Source organism: Phyllostomus discolor, chromosome 14 (genome assembly GCF_004126475.2).
Source record: "Phyllostomus discolor isolate MPI-MPIP mPhyDis1 chromosome 14, mPhyDis1.pri.v3, whole genome shotgun sequence".
In the NCBI taxonomy this organism is placed as follows: Eukaryota; Metazoa; Chordata; class Mammalia; order Chiroptera; family Phyllostomidae; genus Phyllostomus; species Phyllostomus discolor.
In genome coordinates, this window is record NC_040916.2 from 28,058,686 (window position 1) to 28,079,693 (window position 21,008).

A 21,008-nucleotide genomic window follows, 5' to 3' on the forward strand; every position below is an offset into this window, starting at 1 on the left:
GGACCTACTTGCCTCCCACCAGTCCCTGTCTCTCAGTTATTGGCTTATGAGCAGCAGGCAGCTGAACCTGGGTTTGGTGTCAACCTCTCTCCTAGAAAGTCCTAGAACACATTCCCAGAGACCAGCAGGAGAGACTTAAGAGGCCTTGTTCCTCTCTGACCACAGGAAGTTCCCAGGGACGGGCAGGTGTCCAGCTTCCCCCTTCCCATTGTCTCCCTCCCACAGGTGTCCCAGTGCAGACCTTACCTGCCCTGCTCCATGCTCCCCCTGTGCCCTCACCTGCAGGCTCACAGCACCACACTCCTTCTCTGGCTGAGGGACACCCTGCAGGCTCCCCCAGGTTCTCACCCTCCTTCCTAAGGAGGCTTGTGGCCCTGGCCTTCACCAGTTCCCCGTCATTAACCCTTGAACTCTCAACTGAAAATCACAGAGCAAAGGTACTCCAGGGCTCTTTATTACAGGTGTGTCTATGATCTGATAGAAAGGGTGGGGAAGGAGAAAGGGTGCTCAGCAAGGAGAACAGGCCAAAGTCCTTCTTTGAAAACCCTTGTTCTCTGATTGGCTCCGAGCCTTGTGTCTCATCAGTTGCTGGGCAGAAACCAGTGAGCAAGGTTGGTGTGAACCAGGACCCCGTGTTGGAGGGAGCAATGCAGACCAGCTCCAGCCCTGACTCCCACTCTTGGGTCTCTCTGTGTGCTCACCTGCGTGAATCAGTCCTGGGTGTGGGTGTGTGTGAGCAGTATCTCACTGTACACACCTGTTTCATGTCACTTGTGTCACAGTGTGTTTAGCAGAGGAACCAGGACAGAGCAGCAGAGGGCAGTGTGGGAGGAGAGGAGGGTGCAGGAATTACAGGGTCACTGTGGTCGTTGGCTAATGTCCCTGACAGCAGAGCCCAGTGCAGGTGTGACAGAGAGAGGGCAGGCCCAGGCCACCTGTCCTGGCCCCTGTGACACTCAGGTCTCAGATCCACTCCCAGGCAGCACCGTGTTCAGGTTCCCACGGGCGGTGTGTCAGGGGCCGATGGGCAGGTTCCAGGTTTTCCAGGGAAGGTTCATGGGGGCGTTGCTGAGAAGGTCCATCCACCCTCTGCCCCTCACCTGAGCTGCACCTGGGTTTCAGGTGTGCTCACTTGTCCTCTGCTGCAGGACCTGTGTTCTCTGAGGTTGGACGGGAGAGACTGTGAGTGTGTCTGTCAGGGGACTTGGGGAGCAGCAGGGTCCACCTGCGGCCTGGGGCCTCCAGAGACACTGTTGCAATCGAGCTTCAAAGCAAATGCCCCGCATCTCAGAGGACTCTACTGACATCGTCTTTCCCCGCCTGTCAGTCTGCAGCGCGCTGGGCGCCGCTGGTCCAGCGGGCTCACCTGGGCCGGGCTGATGCCGCTGGACTCCAGGCTGCAGCTCCCATCGGGCCAGCTCCATCCCCGGGCCCAAGGCTACAGAACTCCTGCTGCACCTCCCCCCTCTTCTCACCTCTTCATCTGACCTTTCTCTCCTCAGTGAGGGGAAGAGACAGGACCCACCTTCCTGAGGGCGGCAGGGGTGGGGGAACAGGCCTGACGTGCAGAAGGTCTCAGCTCTCCAAACACACCCTGGGGTGTCAGACCCTGTTACTGGGGAGAACAGTGCAGACTCTCCTCAGTTAACAAGAGCACTGAGGTTGGGATGTGGCGGCACGCTGTCGTCCTCCTTCCAGTCATGTTCTCTCCACTGGACACGGGGGGATCCACAGACTGTTTGGGGACAAGTCACAGCTACAGGACATGGAAATGTCAGCCCCCACAGACAAGGTTTCACCGGGATGCAGACAACCCACTTGGACCAGGAGGAAAACAAAGTTCCCACAAAGTGCTCCCTGGCCCTGGCCCTGCCAGAGCTGCGGCAGCACCAACGGGCAGCTGTAACCACGGCCCAGCAATGACCCCGACGTCTTTACATCTGTTTCCAGATCTGAAGCTGAGCCACAAACCCAGCCACAAACTCAGTACCTGGTCAGGATAGCTCCTTCCTGCATCCGACAGGTTGCAAGAAGTCTTGCACAAACCCAGAATGCCCTGCTTTACTGACATGTCCCCAGATTTCAGTGCCACCCAGCATGCCTGAAGAGGAAACAGCCAGCCAACCTCCACCAGGATTGGTTAACCCCAGCACTTCTGTTCCCAGGGAGTGAAAACCCCTCACTCCACACGTGGGGCATGGACCCTGAGGCCCCAGCTCAGGGTTCTCATCCTCTGCAGAGGCTCAGTGAACCTGCCTTTGCTTTCATCAGTGTCCCTGGCCCGAATTCTTTTACATCGGGAGACAAGGGCTGAAACTCAGGGTAACACAGTCATTGAGGACTGGGTCACAAAAGGGGCTGTGGCAGGAACCACGTGGTCCTCAAAGCCAAAAATCTGTAATGTCCAGCCCTTAAATGAAAAAGAAGAAAAAGAAGAAGCAGCTCCAGGTCCCTAGTCCAGAGACAAGAATTTCCTTGTAGGTTATTGGTGCCCATTGTGGACAACAAAGGGGCCACTTTCTACCCCTGACAAGCACAGGGGAGGCTGCACGGTGAAACTGAGAACCTCAGAGACTGACAGTAACCACACGGAGTTACTGTGGGTAGTTCACTAGTTGTTAATAAGAAAGAGAGAAGGAAATTAGACAGTCCGCTTATTGAACTGGGGAGTGTACGCTTGTTTCCCTCACCGGGAAGCCACAGCTTCTCCCCCGGAGAGCACAGCGTTGCTCCTGCGAGGGGACCAGCACCTCTCCAGCCCCTCCTGCACCAGAGTGATGCAGGGAGCAGGGAGAGGTGACTGAGCAGAGAGGCTTGTCGGTCTGACTAGGGGGTGGACCCACTGAAAAGTCCGTGATATCCTGGGAAGTTGACTGTCTCTATTAGGTTTTTTAAAAAATATCTTTATTGATTGTTAAGGGGGAGGATGGCAGAGAGAGAGGGAACTATCCATGTGAGACAGAAACATTGATTGGATGCCCCCCATAAGTACCCAATGGAGGATCAGACCCTCAACTAGGGAGGTGCCCTGACTGGGAATCAACCCCAAACCTTTTGGTGTGTGTGGGGACGATGCTCCAATCAACCGAGCCTCACCTGCCAGGACTGATCAGCTGTTGTGAAAAAGCACCTGGTCCGTCCCAAACTGGAGCTGATGTAATCCCAGGGAGAATGAAGCTCTCTCTGTGCCCCCCACTCATCCCGATTCATCACGTGAACCAGAAGGAGTTACCCAAAAACCAGGTCCTCACTGCACAGGAGCTCCTGGGATGAACACCTTCAGGTGAGGGGGTGTATGTGGATCTGTGTGTGAGACAGAGAGAGAGGGAGAGAAAGAGAGAGAGAGAGAGAGACAGAGAGAGAGAGACAGAGACAGAGACAGAGAGAGACAGAGACAGAGAGGAAGGAGGAGAGGATGGAGAGACTGAGAGGCAGTGAACGTGATTCAGAGGCATCTCTTTCTCTCCAAAGACATGCGACACCACACACTGTGCTAGGGATCGTCAGTCTCCTCAGAAGACCTGTTTGCCAGCACACTGGTCTCCACTCCCAGCCCCTGGTTCCTACACCGCCCCCCTCCACCCCCACACACCACCCTATTTATAAGCATCACCAATAGATTAGTGAGCCTTCAAGGTTCTTCTGGAAGGAGAAATAACAGGTCAGCCAATCTGAGGGACCCTGTCAAAGAGCCCTGCTGGTCTCCTGAGGAGAAGAGGACAGTTCACCACCATCTCTCCTCTCTGTCCTCACCAGAAAGATACCCTCACTGTCTCCATTTCTGTGTATCCTGAGGCTCTGAACCCTTGGGGGGTGGGAGCTCAGAGTCCCAGGGAGGTGAGGAGCCACCCCCCTGCATACAACCGAACCTGTGCCATCCTGCAGGAAGAGGGGTTTCATGTCCGTGTTTGTAGAACAATGGGGGGGAACCCCAACTTTCTAGGCTGCATGCCCTGTAGACAGAGTAACTGCTGGGGAGGCAGAGAGGCTGGGGCAGCTGTAGCCACAGCAGAGGGTGCTGGTGGGGAGGGGGAGGTTGGAACAAGAGCTCAGGGTTGCCCTGGGTGGCTGCTCAAAGCAGGGGTGAGCCTCTCTCTCCCTCCAACTGCTGAGCACCAACCATCTCAGGCAGAGGCAAGTTAAATCATTGCCACCAACTGGTTTCACAAGCTGCCCCTGGAGAAGAGTCCGCTCTCACTGGGGGAGCTCTGACTCGGGTCAGAGGAAGACCAGGGTTGGCGGTGAGGGCTTCCAGGGAAGCAACAGACAGGACACACAGGGACAGTCCCTGGACGTGGGTTGATAATGAGAAGGGACAGACAGTGACAAAATAAGGAAGAAGGGAATTCTCACACAGTAAATTCCCCAAGGAGAAATTGAAACCAGAATTATCTATTTATCTGGACTTTGAATTTTGAGATGCCTCTCCCTCTGTTTTACTCTCAAGACTCTGGGGCTGCAAGTGAAGAAGGCTCTGGAACAGATCAGTGACCTCAGTGACCTCACGGGGTGATTTGACCACAGACCCCTTACTGGGCAGGTCAGGGCGGGAGTGAGGCCACAGGCCAATACATCTTTGGTAAGAGGTTTTCTTCACTTTCAGCAAACCCTGTCCACTGCCCTCTGGCCCCTGGATTAACCTGCATTTGAGGGCCAGAGGTCACCCTGTTCCTCAGGCCCTGGGAGAGTGGCCGCCCTCCAAGGAGCTCGGGGTCTTGGTCTCTCTCCTTCCTCCCTCCTCCCTGGCCCCCTCACATCCCCCTCAGTGCACACGCAGAGAGAAGCTGCCCACCCGCCATTCCCCAGAGCGGTCAGGTCCTCCCCCCATCACGACGGCAGTCAGCCTCAGATTAACTCTCATGAAAACTCTCTGCAGGATTCCACGTTCTCACATCAACAGACACGAGCATCCAGGCTTCTGTTAAGCCAGACGTAACAAACTGAACAATGGCACTAGCATTAATTTTGCTTCCCAAAGAAGTTATTTTTCACAAAACATGTTATTTACATTAGCATGTGATCAATTAATCTCTATATTTAAATATATATAAATAAATATGTCTTCAAAGCTTTTTCAGTCCAATACAGTAAATACTGTCAGATGTGAGTGAAATGAGCAAAACCTCTTCAGGGTGCTCAGTAATTCTCAAGTTTTTAACGCATCCTGAGAAGAAGAAGCTGCAAACTGCTGGGCTCCCCACTGACCCTGACCTTGAATGAACACGGTTCACACTCACCTGCTCAGCCAGGACCTTAAACCTGGGGCCATCCCCACTGACCCAGATTTTCTGCAGGGACACCTGAGCCAGGTCAGATCCAGGATGTCCTTGTCCATTATCCTTCTGTCCTTGCCTGTCATCCGTCTGCACCTGGAGCTCTGCTGCAAGGGCTGGACTCTAGGGGACTGTGGGGATGGCCCTTCTGGTACAGGACCCCTGGCTTTCATGGGGGGGCCACCACCCCAACAGCCTGGACCCTCCCAGCTCTCGGTCCCACTTCCTCCACCTCTGACCCCCAGTGGTGGCTCCTCACCCCCTCAGGTCCTGGTGCATCGTGCAGTCCTCACCCCAAGTCCACAGTGTCTGGTGTCACCTCAGGTCCCATGCTGACAGGTCACCCTGATGTCAGAGCAGCAGGCTGTCAGCCTGTCACTGTCCCACATTGTCCTTGGTGCGGAGCCACGTGCAAGCACTGGCTCCCCTGAGACTGGCCCCTGCCCCGAGGGGACAAGCTCACCAGCTGCTAGAGCAACAGCCTGAGGGGGGGATGGGCTGGGACTGAGGAGGGGTCCTGGGCCTGTGGGGCAGGTTCTCTGGTGTGCCCAGAGGGAGGGGCCGAGTCCTCTGGGTGCTGTGCTGTGTGAGCAGAGACGGCCGGGGCTTCTCTCCTGGGCTCTGAGACCAGGGCGCTGGCCTTGGTGGCTGCGGTGGGTCCCTGCTCCATGGAGAACCAGGCCACCCTCAGGCACAGTGACCCCCGGGCCCCCGTGAATGCTGGGCAGAGGGAGAGGGGGCTGTCATCAGACCCCAGCCTGAAGAAGGGCCTCAGGGGCCCAGAGAAGTGGGCGCGGGGACACGTGTAGATGTGGGACCGATCCCTCATGTTGTAGAAGGAGACGTCTCCACATTCGTAGTCCAGGAAGACGACCACCCGGCGAAGGCGCTCCTTCAGGGGGATGATCTTCTCTGGAGAGGACAGGACCCGGTACTGGTTTCCAAACAGCTCCAGGGTCCAGAAGCCATTCTGAGGGACCAGCAGGGCCTCCCCCTTCCTGTGCACACGGTCTGCACAGACCCCCACGGCCCACACCATCACATTTCCTACCTCCACCTCCCAGTAGTGTCTCCCCGAGGAGAAACCCTGCACACCCAAGACGCATGGCCGGCAGTCGAATCTCTCGGGGTTGTCAGGCAGGATCTGCCTGGAGGGGCCCTGCCCCACCCTCCTCTGGTCCTGGGACAGGAAGAGCTCAGGGTGGGCGGTGTCTGGGTCCAGGAGCACGTCAGCTGCACAGGAAGTCTGAGGGTGAGGCCTGGGTGCTCAGGGGGACCCGGGAAGCTGGGGGTACAAAGCCACGTGCTGGGACCTCCATGATGCCCCGTGATCCCAACCCCAGGCAGCTCACAGAGGAGAGCCCCTGTGGCTGCATGTCCACCTGCTGAGTGAGGGGCGGGGCCTCAGGGAGAGCTCACCTGGGCACTGAGTGAGCAGAGAGCTTAGCAAAGGGGCTGAAGTTAGTGTCTCCTACTTTCTCTCCACAGCTTCGGGTTTGCACATTCTCCTCTACGTGACATGTAATCTTTTCAGCTGGAAACTTGCCAGATGGGCTTCAAACCCCAGAGACCCTGTCCCTCCCCTCTCCCAGTAAAGCATTCAGGCCAGCGTCTCCTGAAACAGGGGCTGGGCATAGCGGGTCCCTTCACTGGTCCTCCGTGTTCCACCAGTTTCTGCAGGTGACACCTGACATAAGTGACTGACAAGGGTCTCTGCGGAGGGTGAAAAGGGACAATGTCCCTCCAAGTCAACGGGCCACCTGAGAGGTGCATCTGGGAACAGGTGGGGAAGTGTTTCCGTGCAGCTTCGCTTTAGCGCCCGGTCTGAAGCCCCACTCTGGGCACAGGGGCGGGGGGGGGGGGCGGGCAGGAGTTTCTCCTTTCCCCACCTCGCTGTGTGGGACGGTGACGATGCTGAAGCTCACCTGGAGTGGGAGGGGGCGAGCACCAGGGTGTCTGGGGAAGCCTGGGGGCTGGCTGCCTTGAGCAGGAGGGGGCGGGCCCCAGCGCCAGCTGCTCCTCAGGGGAGGGAGGGGATGCTGTGGCTCCCGCTGGCCTGACCCTGTCCTCGCCCCGCAGGCTGCCCATGGCCAGCATCAGGGCCCTCCTGGGGCAGGCAGGCATCTGTGGCCCGGGTTTGTCCAGCCCTGAGCCGGGCTGGGGGCAGCTCACTCCCGTCCCCCAGGTCTCGTCCCTGCACTCTGTGCCTTCTCCCAGGTCACACCTGGCTGTGCAGTGTCTTCTCTGAGGCTAATCCAGGACCCAAGAGCAGCAGAGGGGGAACCGTGGGCTTTGGGGAAGTTCCCTCTGTGTGCGTGACCAGATGATCGTGGGTAAAATAGTGTTTTTTTTAAATGTGAGGTCAGGGGTGGCTAAGGAAGCCGAGAGCTGAACAAGAGCCCTGGGAAGTCCCTGTGGGGAGACCTGGGATCCTCACGCTGGATGAGATGGGGCCAGTGACCTGGCCCTTCCCCCGCCCCAGGCCCTGCGGCTTCTTGTCCCTCCTGGCTCCTGCGCCCCCTTGGCTGGCTGGTGGGGACAGCGCTCAGGAGGTGAGGGAAGGTCAGAGACACTCACCAGCGTGCAGGAGGCCTCTTCTCCACCCTGTGCGGGACAGACAGGGAGTCAGCTGCACGAGACACGGTGACCCACGGAGTAGACATCGTGCGTGGGGTCGTTCGAGAAACACTACACTTACGCAATTCTTCTTGAAGTTGATCTGAAACACAAACAGAAACAAAGGGGTGTCCGCCGCAGAGAACCGTGACTTTGAGTGTGTGTGACACGAAGGCCCAGACCTCCCTGTGAAGTCACTGTCCCCTCTCCGACGTGCAGGGACCCGTCCAGATGCAGGACCAGGGGCCTGGCTGGTGGCAGTGCCTGTGGAGGTTGGCTTTCTCCCAGCAGCCCAGGGCTCTCTGTCCCGGGTGAGTGGATGCCACGTTTGAGGGGTGAAGGCAAGTAGGAGGACTCCGTGACCAGGACACAGAACTGCAAGCCGGGCTGCTGTCTCTTCTGCCCTCTGTCCCCCAGGCCCCAGCTCTGAGCTGTGCCTTTGACAGACAGCAACTACCCTCCTGTTCTTCTTCCTCCCGTTAGACCTTCCTCCTCTTTTCCCACATGGTCCTTACCCAGCTCTTTCCTTGCAGTGTCTTCCTCTTTATCTTCATAATCCTCTCCCAGTGACAGAGTTTCTTTCTCCTTGTGGGGTTTCGAGCAGAGGCCGATGACCCCGACAGTGGTGAAGAACAGCAGTGCCGGCAGGAGGACCGCCAGGGCCACCATCCAGGCTGGGGGGCTGGGATGAAGACTTCTTCTGGAACGAAGACTAGCAAAGTCCCAGTCAGTGAGGCCAGGGAGGTCCAGGCGAGAGCACCCCTGGGTGCACCTCTGAGGAGCTCGCTCAGGTTCCTGCTCTGTCCTCTTCCCTCTCAGGAGCCACAGCGGGGGCCACGGCTGGGGCTGATGCAGACAACTCACACACGTGGACCCACAGAGTAGGGGCCGCCCCTGTGGCCCACACAACGCACCCTCGCTGACGTCTGCTGGGCGCGCTGGAGACACCCCGTTGTCAGGGAAACGGACAGACGCCCAGGCAACCCTCCCAGCAGCTCAGCCACTCACCTGCCCCCCCCCCCCCGCCCCACACAGGAGCAGCTGCCTCACCAGGACACCCCGACCCCCAGACAGTCAGGCCCCTTTCTGCCCCTGCACCCCTTCCTGTCGCCCCAAATCACCCAGGGGGAGGCTCCCCTCCGGGTGAGGCCCTGCAGCCCCCAGTCCATGATGGTTTTCCCTCAAACAGAAGCCGTCAGCTGGTCACCAAGCAGTTCTAGTTGTGTCACCTGTCAGGGCTGAGGAGACAGAAGAGCAGCAGCACCTGCAGTCCCCGTGGGAAGGACCAGATGAGTGAAAACCCACAACCGTCACCGTCCCCGCTGAGCCGCCCTCCCTGGGGCCTGGTCACTGCAACACCCTCCTTCCGGCCTCTGCTCCAGTCCCTGCCGGGGCTCCTGTCTCCCTGAGACTCCACCACAGGCTCCTGGGACCTGCTTTGCCCCGTCTGGTCTGGGCCCCTTCCAGGTCCCCACCCCCTCCTCCCCTTCTCCCTGCACTCAGTCCCTCCACCCACACCTGCCTCCAGGGTTCCTGGAAACTGCCAGAGGTGCTGCTGCCTCAGGGTCCGGGCACCTGCCCCTCCTGCTCCCTGGTGCTCACCCCTCACGTGCCCTGTTGTCACCTTCTCACAGGAGCCTCCCTCACCTTTCCGGTTATAGCACAGCTCCGCTGCTTTGAGCCCCCATATATCCTTTCCCAATTATTTTTCTATAGCACGTCTCACCCTCTAATATATTAGCTCAATTAATAATTTTACTCCTGGCTTCAGCTATTTTATAGATTACTCTCTGATTTTCGAGGGGGAGCCCCATGAGGGAAGAGATCTTTATGCATTTTGTTCCCTGATTTATCTCCTGTTTCTAGAACTGAGCCTAGAACATATGTGAGCCTTGCTAAGTGTTTGTTGACTGACTTTATGAGTGTCTGTAGATACTGACTGTCCCAGGTCCGTCCTTGGAAAACCCCAGGGGCAGGAGGGGAGGCTTCAGCATCAGCACCCCCAGGTGCAGACAGGCCCTGCCCCCACCTCTCTCCACGGTGTGTGATTGTCCTGAACACACAACCGTAGCTGCAGCATCAGAACCACAACAGGGAAAATGAGCAGATTTACCCTCAGAGACGAGGCTCCTCCTCCTGGGATGAGAGACTCTGTGATGCCCCCTGTGAGGAGGGGGGAGGCCTCAGCTCAGCTGCACCCTGAGCTCGTCAGGGCCCAGGGCCCTCCCAGCCCCGCCCCTCCCCCAGCCCCACTCAGGCTCCCAACTGTCTGCTGAGGGTCCTGTGTCCACGGGCCGGGCCCCCAGAGGGCAGGGAGCTGACCTGGAAGGGAGACCCCAGAGCCCCTCCCCTGGCCCAGGAGGTATTGTTGACGGAGCAGGGCTTGTCCTCACAGAGCTGTCCCTGACGGTCAGGGTCATGGTGACCCTGTAGAGGCCGTCTGTGTCCCAAGCTCCGTGAGCCTCCTCTAGGGAGGGCATGAGCTCACAATAGGGGTCCCCACACTGCACGGGGCTCTGGGTACCTTCATGTGGAGGGGCACTCCCGCCGGACACCCCTGTCCTCGTGGCCCTTCATCTCAATGAGGGGCTTGGGCTCCAGGCCTGTGACAGACAAACATGTCTAAAGTGTCTGATCCTAATGCACGTGACAGTCAAGGACCCTTAGGAATCTCTGAGCAGCAGCAGGGGCTACTCCATGAGGTTCCACCTTCTCCCCTGCTCACGGCCCCACTGAGCTCACTGTGCTTCTCAGGACTGGATCCGCTCACTCAGCCCTCATGCAGGGGGAGGCCCCCAACCAGGTCACACGGAATCCTAGACAAACACCTGCTGGTCTGTGGGGGCCTGAAGTGCAGAGAGAAACTATCGCCAAGGGTCACACTGTGAAAAAGTCACCAAAGAGAAACAGTGGACCTGCCCCCATCAGGCACAGAGTGGCCTCATCTCAGGACGTGGCTGGTTGGGAATGACAGCGGTGGATGGTGTTGTCCTGGGCTGTGACGTTTTGAAGGAGCAGGGCCACCCTCCCCTGCTCACAAAGGTCGTTCGTCCTCGGCACCATCTCCACTGGACACTGCAGGTAGCTCACGAGCAAGGGCCCCACCAGCAGTGACTCCACCCCTGGGACCCTGTCCCCATGTTGATCCCTTCACCTGACTTGTCCCCTCACATCTGTCCCTGCGAGAACGACCCCAGACGTTCCCAGCCTGGTGGGTCTCAGCTCCTCTGACAGCAGCAAGAGGGGCCACCTGGGTCCCGTCACTGCAGGGAACTCAGCTCTGCCAGCAGCCAGAGTCAGCAACGCAGACTCATCCCTGGGTCACCCCCAAAACAAAAGCAAACAAACAAAAAGGAAATACCAGCCTGCAGACACCTTAAACATAGTCTGGCGAGAGCCGTGCTGGATTCTGACCCAGAGAAATGTGAGATAACAGATTTGTGTTGTATTAGGTCATGAAATTTATACTATTACAGCAAAATAGAAAGTTAACCCAATAAGGATTGGGGAAAATGTGCCAAGGAGGTAAATTGTGAACCTGGTGAGTTATCCACGGGGTTAGATCTAGAAAGAGCTCTGTCCAAGGGTGACGATTATTGGCACATTTATTTAACACAAGTGACATGACACCCACATGCGGGGGAGGGGAGGGGACACACAGTGGACAGTCACAGTGATGATGATGATGAGGAAGAGCTGCCTTTCCCCAGGACTCCACAGGTGACAGGGACCTCAGGAACCTCAGTGGGTGGTCAGCGGTGGGCGTCCCTGTCCTGGACGTGGGTCCCACCATGTGATGGAACTTCCACTGATGTCCGTCTGCCCCCTCCCCCCACCCTCCTGCTCACAGAGGACCTTCAGGTGGGAGGTGGGAGGGTGGGTCTGCTCTGTGCCCACGAGTCACAGGCTGCTTCAGAAAGTGGCCGCTGGTCCCTTCTCAGCCTATGTGATGGGGTCACTGTGAGTTCATCCCCTGGACCACGGCGCCCTGCAGAGCCCATCAGGAAAGTGTGGACCATTGCTCTGACAGTTGACCTTGAAGGATCCAAGTGGGGTGTGGCCTTCACAGTCACCTGCAGTGACCTTTACCCCTGGTGCCCTGGGAGGGACCCTCGGGGCTGCCCATGACCCTGCCCAACAGGACAATCAGCTGCAAAGGGACAGATCAGAGGGAGGGGCAGGGGAACACCATCTTCTAGTAGCACTAAACTCTGTGTGAATTATGTACATCAGTGAACCTGTTCTTGCCTCAGTTTCCACACTTTCTAAATGAGGCTGCCTCACATGGTGGTTGTGAGTATGAGTGAGTTAGAGCCACCTGAAGCAGGTAGCACAGCACCCAGCACATGCGAAGTCACCTATAGACGTCAGCTCTGGTTGTTCGAGGCCAGATGAGTCACCTGTGGAAAGTTAACTCACTGTCTGCACCCTGGTCTCCTTGTCTCTCGTGTGGAAAAACTGAGTGAGTGTCAGTGAAGCTCGTCACTCAGTGTGCTTTTAGTGAGTGTTTTCTCGCTGAGAGGTTAGCTGTCCAGGAGGCCCTCAGCTCCAGGTGGGGCACCGAGAAGCATAGATGTTTCTTCAGCCTGAGAGTCCCCATTCCCACCAGCTGAGCCTGGGGACACTGGGGTCTCCAGGGAAGGGTCAGGCCCTGGGTCAGGCAGAAGGGTTCTCCTCACTTCTTTCTGCGCTGGGCAAATGGTCAAGGGAGTGGGCTCATTTGTCCAAATCCCAAAAACAGGCCTCAGAGGCCCAGAGAAGCGGGTGTGCGGGAAGGTGAAGATGGGAGACCCATTGAGGGCATTGTAGAACGAGACCTGCCCCAGCTCATAGTCCAGGAAAACCCCCACCCTCTCAGGGGGGTTCACATCGGTCAGTGTGCTCTCCGGGTATGTGACATCCACGTAGTCATTGGCAAGGACCAGCTCTACTGTCCAGAATCCATTCTCAGGGGCAATTTCAACACCTCTTTTTCTCATCACATTCTCCCTGCACACCCCAACACGCCATTCTTTTCTGTCCCCCACCTCCACCTCCCAGAAATGTCTCCCAGATGTAAATTTCTTACAGCCCAGAACACAGTACTCCCGGACAAATCTCTCGGGGTTTTCTGGCACCTTGTGCTGTATGTCTGCCCACTGCAGGTTCCTCTTGTCCTCAAAAACATGGAGTCTGGGGTGTGCCGTGTCTGGATCCAGAAACACATCCGCTGCAGGGGGGTCAGAGGGCGTGGGGTCAGCCATGGTTTCTGGACCTCAGAGCCTCAGCCTTCAAGACCAGGCTCTGGGCAGGAGGCCAAGCCCACAGTAGGGCGTCCCCAGCCCACCCTGGCCGTGACCCACAGCCGTGCCAGGGAAATGCAGGGGTCTTGTGATTGGTGAGGAAGGGGAGGGTGAGGAGGGAATCTACCATTTTCCTGTTTCTGCCCGAAAATGTCTGAGCCCACCTGTGCTGCACAGTCACATGGGTTAAACGTCAGCCTGGCTCTGCCCCCTGAGGTGGGGGACGTCCTTCCCTGCACAGTCTCTCCTCCCACAGACACCAGCTACAGAACATCTCGAGTTCAGTATCATGTCTGTGAACTGGGGGTAAAACACTGGTCTCTGGGGAGGAATAGGACAACTGGGTGGTAGACCGAGCCCCAGGCTGGGCACAGAGGAAGTGCCTGGTGTGACAACAGACACAATGTCCCTCCTGTGCTCGGGGCCAGGCTGGGCTCCAGGTGCTCTGGGGTCCACTCCCCACCTGTCCCACTCCCCCTGGCCCAGGACTCAGTCCTCCAGGGACAGCACCCCTGGGCCCCTGGGCTCTGGTTACTGTGGGTTTTGGCCAAGGGGAGGCACAGGCTGAACACGGGAAGGAGGGAGGAGAAGGGGCACAGCGCTGACCCCACGTCCCCCAGGAGATGCTCCACCCCAGCACCTCCCCCAAGAGCCCCCCCTGAGCCCCAGCTGCCCCCATCCAGGCCCCAGGGAGTCCTCCCTGTCCATCTGCCCTCAGCCCAGGGGGGTCACAGCTCCCACTGCTGGGAGCCCTGGGGTCCCAAAAGTCCTTGTTGGTTTCCCTAATGTCACCCCACCTGCCACTGTGAACCCACCCAACCCCATCTCTGTGTCAGGGATCTCTTTCACCTCTTCCTGCTGTGACCTTTGACCCACCTCACTGTCCTCAGCCAGCACACCAAAGCCTCCAGGTGACGGTCATCCGTGTCCCTTAAACACGGCCGTGAGCACTTCTGTCACCAACAGCCAGAGTGACAGGGGCACCGAGGTCAGCTCCACACTGGGGACCGTGTGGATGATAAAGGGTCACCTGTCACAGGACCACCGGGAGGTGTGGCTGGTGCTGCCCCATTCTCTGTCCCTGTTCCTGTCAGTCATCAGTGCCCGAGTCACAGTGTGAGAAAGTGCTGTGAGGGGTGTGTTGTCAGGGGATAATCTGTGCAGGTTGTGGGGTCCTCTGTCCTCTCTGACCCTGAACCTCTGTGGGTGAATCACCCTACAGCACAGTCTGTCGCAGTCTGAGGAGTTGTCTGCATCGTTTTTAGTTCTTAAGACACCTTCTCACCATGGTCATTACCATCAGACAAACACCCCCTTCAAACAGGCCGTCTGTTTCCTGTGGGTGCTCTGACAACACACAGTCACCACCTCACTCAGTCCTTGTCCCAGCCCCCACAGAGCAGTAGTGACTGTGGAACACGGCAGAACTCGGGACACACAGGGGCAGGAGGGGAGGAGCTTGGTCAGGTCACCCCCTCCCTCTCTCTGCAGCCCCTCCCTCCAGCCCGGCCCCTCCTGCCTCTTCCTCCCACAGAGAACTGTGGGCCCCAGGACGGCCTCTGTCCCTGGTCCCTGGGCTCAGGAGAGCAGGTGGGCACACCTTTGAGACCACGACCTCAGTTCACCTCCCTCAGGCAAGAGCTGGAGAGGAAAGAGGGAGCAGGGGCCCTCGGGGGTTGTCCTGGGGACACAGAGGGACCCACTCACCAGGCTGGAAGACTGCTGCCTTCAACTCTGGAAGGAAGGAGACACAGACAAGGAAAGGTCATTCTCTCTGTCCCCCCCCCACCCACTGTCCTCACTGAGCCTCTTCCCTCTCCTCTCCTCAGTCCCCTCCAGCGTCCACTCCCTTCATCTGCAGCTCTGCGGACCAGGCTGAACCCTCTCCCAGTGCTGGGCTTCCCCCCATCTCGCTGGGGCTGTGGGGACACAACCAGGCTGTGCCGGGTGTGGGCGTGGGTGTCAGCAAGGTGAGGGGACACTGGGTCTGGAAGGTCCTCTCTGAGTGACCAGACAGGAGGGGGTGGTGCAGACACAGAGAATGAGCCTCTGAGCTGGATGGGATGGCCCCTCCCCCAGCAGGAAAGGCTGCACGTGCTTCCCCCACAGGAGCCTGGAAACCAGAGAGCCTCAGGCTCACTCACCTGCATAGACCTGAGACCGCTCCTCACCTGCAATGGAGACAGACAGTCACCTGAACTGTCATTTCTGAGTCGGTTCCTTTCTCTCCCTTGTGGCCCCCTGTCACCTTCCTGTTTGCCCCCACCCTCCCCACCTCCCCCTCTGCCTGTTCCCTCCCTGGCTCCCCCTCCTCTTTCCATCAGCTGCAGCTCAGGACCCCCAGGCGCCCTGCACGGGCTGTCCCAGGGTCACTGCACAGCTGTCCTGTCCGTGTCTGTGCAGCAGTCACCTCTCATCCCCGCTTTAGCTTCTGAAGTTTCCATTACCTTCTCTCAACCACAGTTGGGGAGCAGTGAACAAAAATTGCAGAAAAAAACAATTCATAAATTGTAAACTGTACATTGCTCTGAGCAGCGTGATGAGGTCCCCTGCTGTCTGCTCTGCCCTGCCCCCTCAGGAATCCCCCTGAGTCCAGCAGATCCACCCTGGGGGTCCCTCCCGCTTAGTCCCTGAGGAGAGTCTCTGTGACAGACAGATGGTGGCAGTGTCACAGCGCTGGTGCTCAGTTACCCCTATTCTACTTAATAACGACTCCAACGTGCAAGGACAGTGATGCTGTGACGCTGCTGTGCCAAGGAGAAGCCTTCCTTTACGTGCAAAGGAAAAACCTCGTGTATTCAGGGTTTAGGACTATCTGTGGTCAGACGTCCCCTGGGGCACCTGGACCACGACCCTGTCATATAAATGATGACCACGTTCTCCAGGACCTGGGTGTGTCTGCGCACACGCTGCCCTGTGTACACACGCGTGTACCTGTGTGCTGGGATTCATTCCCCTCAATCTGCATTATTTCCTGCCTACTCCGGAAACAGTGGACCAACCTAATGGGAAAATTTCAGATACTATTTTTTCAGCGGTGACGGTAAGTCTGTGACAACCGACATGACCATTCCTGTTTTTAAGACACTTTTCGCTCCTTCTGCCTTTTGTGTCAGTGGGCTACAGAGTTTGTGAAACAATCAGGGTGGGAAGGACTCACACACTGAATCCCCTGACCCACCCACTCTCCTTTCTGGGGTTCCCTGGGGTTTCTCGCACGAGCGCCCCCTGGTGGAGAGAGACGGCAGCCCCTTCCCCCCTGAGACAGACCCCTGCCTGGTCCTCCATCAGCGTCCTCATCCTTCCCCTGGGAGTTAGAGGGGAGGGAAGGGGCTGAAATATCCGAGCAGAGAGGCTGAGAGGCCAATCCGGGTCACTCACTTGGTAGGTACGGGATGTTTGTCCACCCTGCAGGGAACAAACTTGGGGTCAGTGACATGGGTAATGCAGAGACCCCAGGATGCGTGGGCCGGGGATCGTCACTTACTGAGTTCGTCCTGCAGCTTCTCTGGAAATAAGCAGGAAAAGAAAGTCCTTTAAAGGGGATCGAATAGGGGACCTTTGTGGTGGGTGCGGGGTGGGGCCGGGAGGTGGCGACCACCAGCAGCGGGGCCTCACCTTTGGCGCCTCGCTCCCGCTGCTCCTTGGCCTGAGCTGCTGCTTTCTCCGCCTGAGCTGCTTCTTTCTCCGCCTGAGCTGCTGCTTTCTCCGCTTGAGCTGCTTCTTTCTCCACTCGCTCCCTCTCCTTCTCCTGGGACAGGGCCTGGATCTTCTTCTGCTGTCGCCACAGGAAGTACCCCGCCCCCGCCAGGAGCCCCAGCAGAGTCGGCAGGGTCACGCCCAGGGCCACCACCCAGGGCTGCGCGTTCCGGAAGTAGGGGCCTGCGAAGGGTGAGCCTCAGCTGATCGCCACCCTGGGTCTCAGAGCATCTGGGGACTGAAAACAATCGTTCTCTCCCCGAAGTGCCCAGAACTTTCACTGGCATGTAAAACCGTTGTCTTGAAGGAACTGCCTCTCACAAGGGAATATTTTGAATATAAAAGAACATATACAAAGTCATTGGACTCTCTCCACTGCTCCTCCCTCTGCCCTTTATTAGCTTCTTCTGAGTCAGTTTATGTAGTGATTAAAAATGTGAACCTTGGGGCTGGAGGACCTGGGTTCAAATTCAGGATCTTCTGCCTGACTAGCTCTGTGACCTTGAACTAATGACTTAACCACCTGTTCCTGCTGTCCTGTTCAGTAAGAGGATTAAATTAATGCTTACACAGTGCCTGACACATAGTGAGTGCCATGAAACTTTTATTAAATTTTAAAAACATAGATATACTTTTAATTTATCTTGTTTACACTGACAACAGCACTGTTTACCAGCGGGTCCACAGGTGGTTCCCTCTGCTCCCCCGGGTCTGGGCGACCTTCCCGCCTCAGCACAGGGAGCAGGTCTGTGTCTGCTCTCACAGGGCAGCGCCCCCTGCACACACGGCCCCTCGGGGGCACTTGCACCGTCTCTGACTCTTAGTTATTATAATTAATGATAAAGGAAATAACCTTTTATATGAGTCACTACACACAAATGTGAGCTGATCTGTCAGGTAAAGTCCCAGAAGTGGGGTCTTGTACAACTGAATAACTAGTCTGGACAAGGTGGCTCTGGTGTCCCCAGGGGCAGTTGTGCTTATTGACACAGACCTCTCAGAGTCACTGTCTCCCCAAAATTCCACCATCAGAATGTGTCACCATCACCTCGTTTTTCCTTTCTTGCCAGTCTCACAGGTGGGAATCACCTCCCTAATCAGGGAGATCAGACACCTTTTCCTGAGTCATTTCCTGTTCTGTGAACTGACACTTCCTGTTCTTTGCTCATTGCTCTACTTGGTACTTTTGGATTTTGAGGAGATCAGCCCTTTTTCTAAGATTTGCTTTGTACATATTTTCCCCCTTTTCTCATAACTTTGCTGATCTTGACCCTTTGCCCCCAGTTCCCATCCCCTGGCACCGTGTGTGGCCGCAGGAAGTGCTCAGAAGGTGTCTGTGACACAAACAGCTTCATGGGGAAGGAGCAGCAGGTCCCTGCTCTGTCCCTTCTGTCCCCTGCACAGACCCAGGTCAGCAGCAGACAACCACACCTTCCCCAGGGGCCACCCAGGAGCCCAGGGCAGTGGGCAGGGCACTCACCTGGGATGGAAAGCCTGGCTGACCTCTCCTGGCCCAGCAGGGGGTTTCTAATGACACAGGAGACCCCCTCCCCAGAGCTGTCCTCCAGGATCACAGAGGCTGAGGCTGCATAGAGGCCCTGGGGGTCTGCAGCCTCTGTGGCCACCTCAGCAGACAAGCTGTGTCCGCTGGCGTCTCTCCACTGGATCTGGGGCTGCGGGTACCAGCCGGCAGACGTGCACTCCACACGGATCCCTCCAGCCTCGTAGCCCTTCATGTCAACGTGGGGGTCAGAGCCCAGCGCTGGGGAGGAACAGTGAGTCTGAATCCTGGGGAGCCCTCTGCACTGGTGGGGGTCTCCACAGCAGGGAGGGGCACACGCACCCTGGATGAGCCCAGCAGGGATTCACAGGAGCTGTCCCCAGAGTGTGCTGTGCAGGAGAGACTGACCCACCGTGTGACCACGGCCTGACCACCGCTGGACCCTCCTGCTGGATCCAGGGGGATCTGGGCCAGAGCAGAGGTTGTTTCCCCTAAATCCCCTCAGAGACTGCTGGACCCTCCCCTCCCCCATGGCCCAGACACGCTGGTTCCTGGAACAGCCCCTCACCCCACCCTAGACAAGCATATAAGTTCTCCCTTAGTTGAAGCAGGTCTCACCCCAGTGCCCCATCCTTCCTGTCTGTCCTGTGTGAGCCTCTGCCCTGCCATGTGGGGGAAGGAGCTGCACTTGTCTTGCTGCTTCCCGAGCTGTGTGCTACATGTATGTCCCCGTGTGAAACTCTTGCTCTAATTAATGCTGCAGGTGTCAGCCTCCACTGTGGGAAGTTTCTATCACATGACTGTGGAGAGGGGAACACTTCTCCACAGAGGAGCGCTGACCCAGGCAGGAACTGTGGGTTTTTCCTACTGACACTGAATCCCTAAACACAAGGGGAGCAGGGAGGGAGCCCCTTACAGATCTGAGAGGACAGAGTCCTGTGGGAAGGACTCTCTTCAAAGGACCTGTGATATACAGGGAGGGACAGTATCTGGCTCAGTAGGCCCTGCAGGAACAAAGCCAGTACCTCCCAACATCCATCCCCTGCTGGGCTCCCCAGTGACCCACCAGGCAGAAGCCCAGGGCGGGGCTGTGTCCTGAGAAGGTGAAGTGCAGCCCTGACCCCCGGACACGAGCACTTTCACAGGGCAGCACCTCAGAGAAGGTCACTCTGTCACTGGGACGGGGCAGGACAAAGTCAAGACCACTCAGCAGTCGGTCTGAGCACAGAGGAAGCAGGAACAGTGTGCAGACCTCAGCAGTGACCACTCTCCCCTGTCCTGGCTGGGAGTGACCCATGACACCCCTGCACCTTCCTGACAGCACCCAGCCCAGAGCAGAGCCCTGCTTCCACACCCCCCCAAGTCCCCTGACAGCCCAGAGGTCACACCGAGTCCTCCCTGGCACCCCCTCTCTGAGACACCCCAGTTTCCTCCCCTGTAGACCCCCCTCCCTGCTCCAGGGATGGACACAACCTGTTCAACTGCACGTGTGTCCCGGGGCCTTTGGTTGGATGGTGTGGGCACCACAGGTGCTGTCCCTGCAGCTCAGCACCCTGGACCTACAGCAACGGGCACCTGGCGGGCCCAGGGCCCCAGTCTGGGACACACTGAACCCAAACATCTGTGTGCCACCCACTGTGGGGTGTCTCCTCCTCCTTCCCATCCCCGGCCTCCACTTCCCTGCTGAGACCTGGTGGGTGGCGTGAGGGACTCTTTACTGGATGCAGGAGGAGCCCTTCTTGGGGGACAACCTGGGTCTGTCTTGGAGCTCAGAAGAGCAGGGAGGGAGGCAGGAGGGCAGGTGCTGGTGAGGAGCTGAGACGGCTCTCATGTGGGCCTGGAACCTGTGCTCCTGACCCCACAGGAAACAAGCACAGATCAAACCTGAGGCTCACCTGCAACCTTCAGCTCCACCTGGGCTTTTGCATAGAAGTTTCCATGTTGGAAATAACACAGGTATGTTCCTCTGTCAGAGGCTCTGATGTCCCGAATCCGGAGAGCAGCCCTCCCCGCAGTGATGTCCTCTCTTAAAATCCAAGTTCTCCCTTGATACTCTGCTGCCGGCGTCTCCTCCTGCCCGTGTGCGTACGTGTGCACTACCTGCCTGGGGCTGGCTCGCTCCCACATCAGCTCCATGGTCTCAGCGCTAATCTTTGGGGATAGGTGACAGGGCAGCTCAGCGTCTTCACCTTCGATGGCCAGGATGGGTGCACGGGGTCCAACCACAGCAAACTGAGCTGGTCATCAGAAGGGGGGGCTCCGTCAGAGGGAGCTGGGGCCAGAGGACCAGGGGCTGACCCAGCAGGGAGGGCGAGGGGAGAGACACCTAGACAGGAGCTCAGTCCTCACACAGGTGGGTCTGGATGGGTCTTGCAGGGGTGGGGGGATCCAGGGTCCTGACTGGGCCCCAAGGTGAAGGCTTCAGGTGCAGAAACGCAGAGCAGGTCCTACCTGAGCAGGGGCTGAGCAGCTGGACCACGGCGAGGCAGACAGGGAGGGCAGGCAGACGGAGGACCAGGAGCCTCACCATCGTTCCCTGCTGGGCAGGTAGAAACACTAGCAGGGGGCTGGGTAGCAGTGACCACCTGTAAGCCTTAGATTCCATATGGAGAGGCTGCCTCCCAAGGGCCACCCCGA

The 21,008-nt window shown here is 57.8% G+C and overlaps 1 protein-coding gene and 1 pseudogene across 1 annotated transcript; both read right to left on the reverse strand.

Moving 5' to 3' along the window:
• Positions 1-5,613: 5,613 nt before the first annotated feature.
• Positions 5,614-12,015, reverse strand: LOC114489454 (annotated as a pseudogene).
• A 397-nt stretch (positions 12,016-12,412) lies between these two features.
• On the reverse strand, positions 12,413-21,008 carry LOC118498105 (butyrophilin subfamily 3 member A3-like). The gene is made up of 9 exons (XM_036015212.1): positions 20,823-21,008; positions 20,267-20,608; positions 18,351-18,632; positions 16,790-17,053; positions 16,659-16,679; positions 16,553-16,579; positions 15,316-15,342; positions 14,879-14,905; positions 12,413-13,098 (listed from the first exon to the last, which is right to left on the reverse strand). Exons 1-9 carry the CDS (start codon positions 20,974-20,976, stop codon positions 12,413-12,415), a joined length of 1,830 nt encoding a protein of 609 aa, XP_035871105.1. The 5' UTR covers positions 20,977-21,008.

Bases quoted from the DNA above. Each gene is read 5' to 3' on its own strand.
- LOC118498105 (XM_036015212.1), bottom strand. From the start codon at position 20,976: ATGGAATCTAAGGCTTACAGGTGGTCACTGCTACCCAGCCCCCTGCTA. The intron at 15,343-16,552 runs GTGAGTGACCCG...TCTCCATTGCAG, and splicing joins AAACATCCCGTACCTACCAA to GTGAGGAGCGGTCTCAGGTC. The intron at 13,099-14,878 runs GTGAGTGGGTCC...ACCCCCCTGCAG, and splicing joins GGCAGCAGTCTTCCAGCCTG to CGGATGTGTTTCTGGATCCA.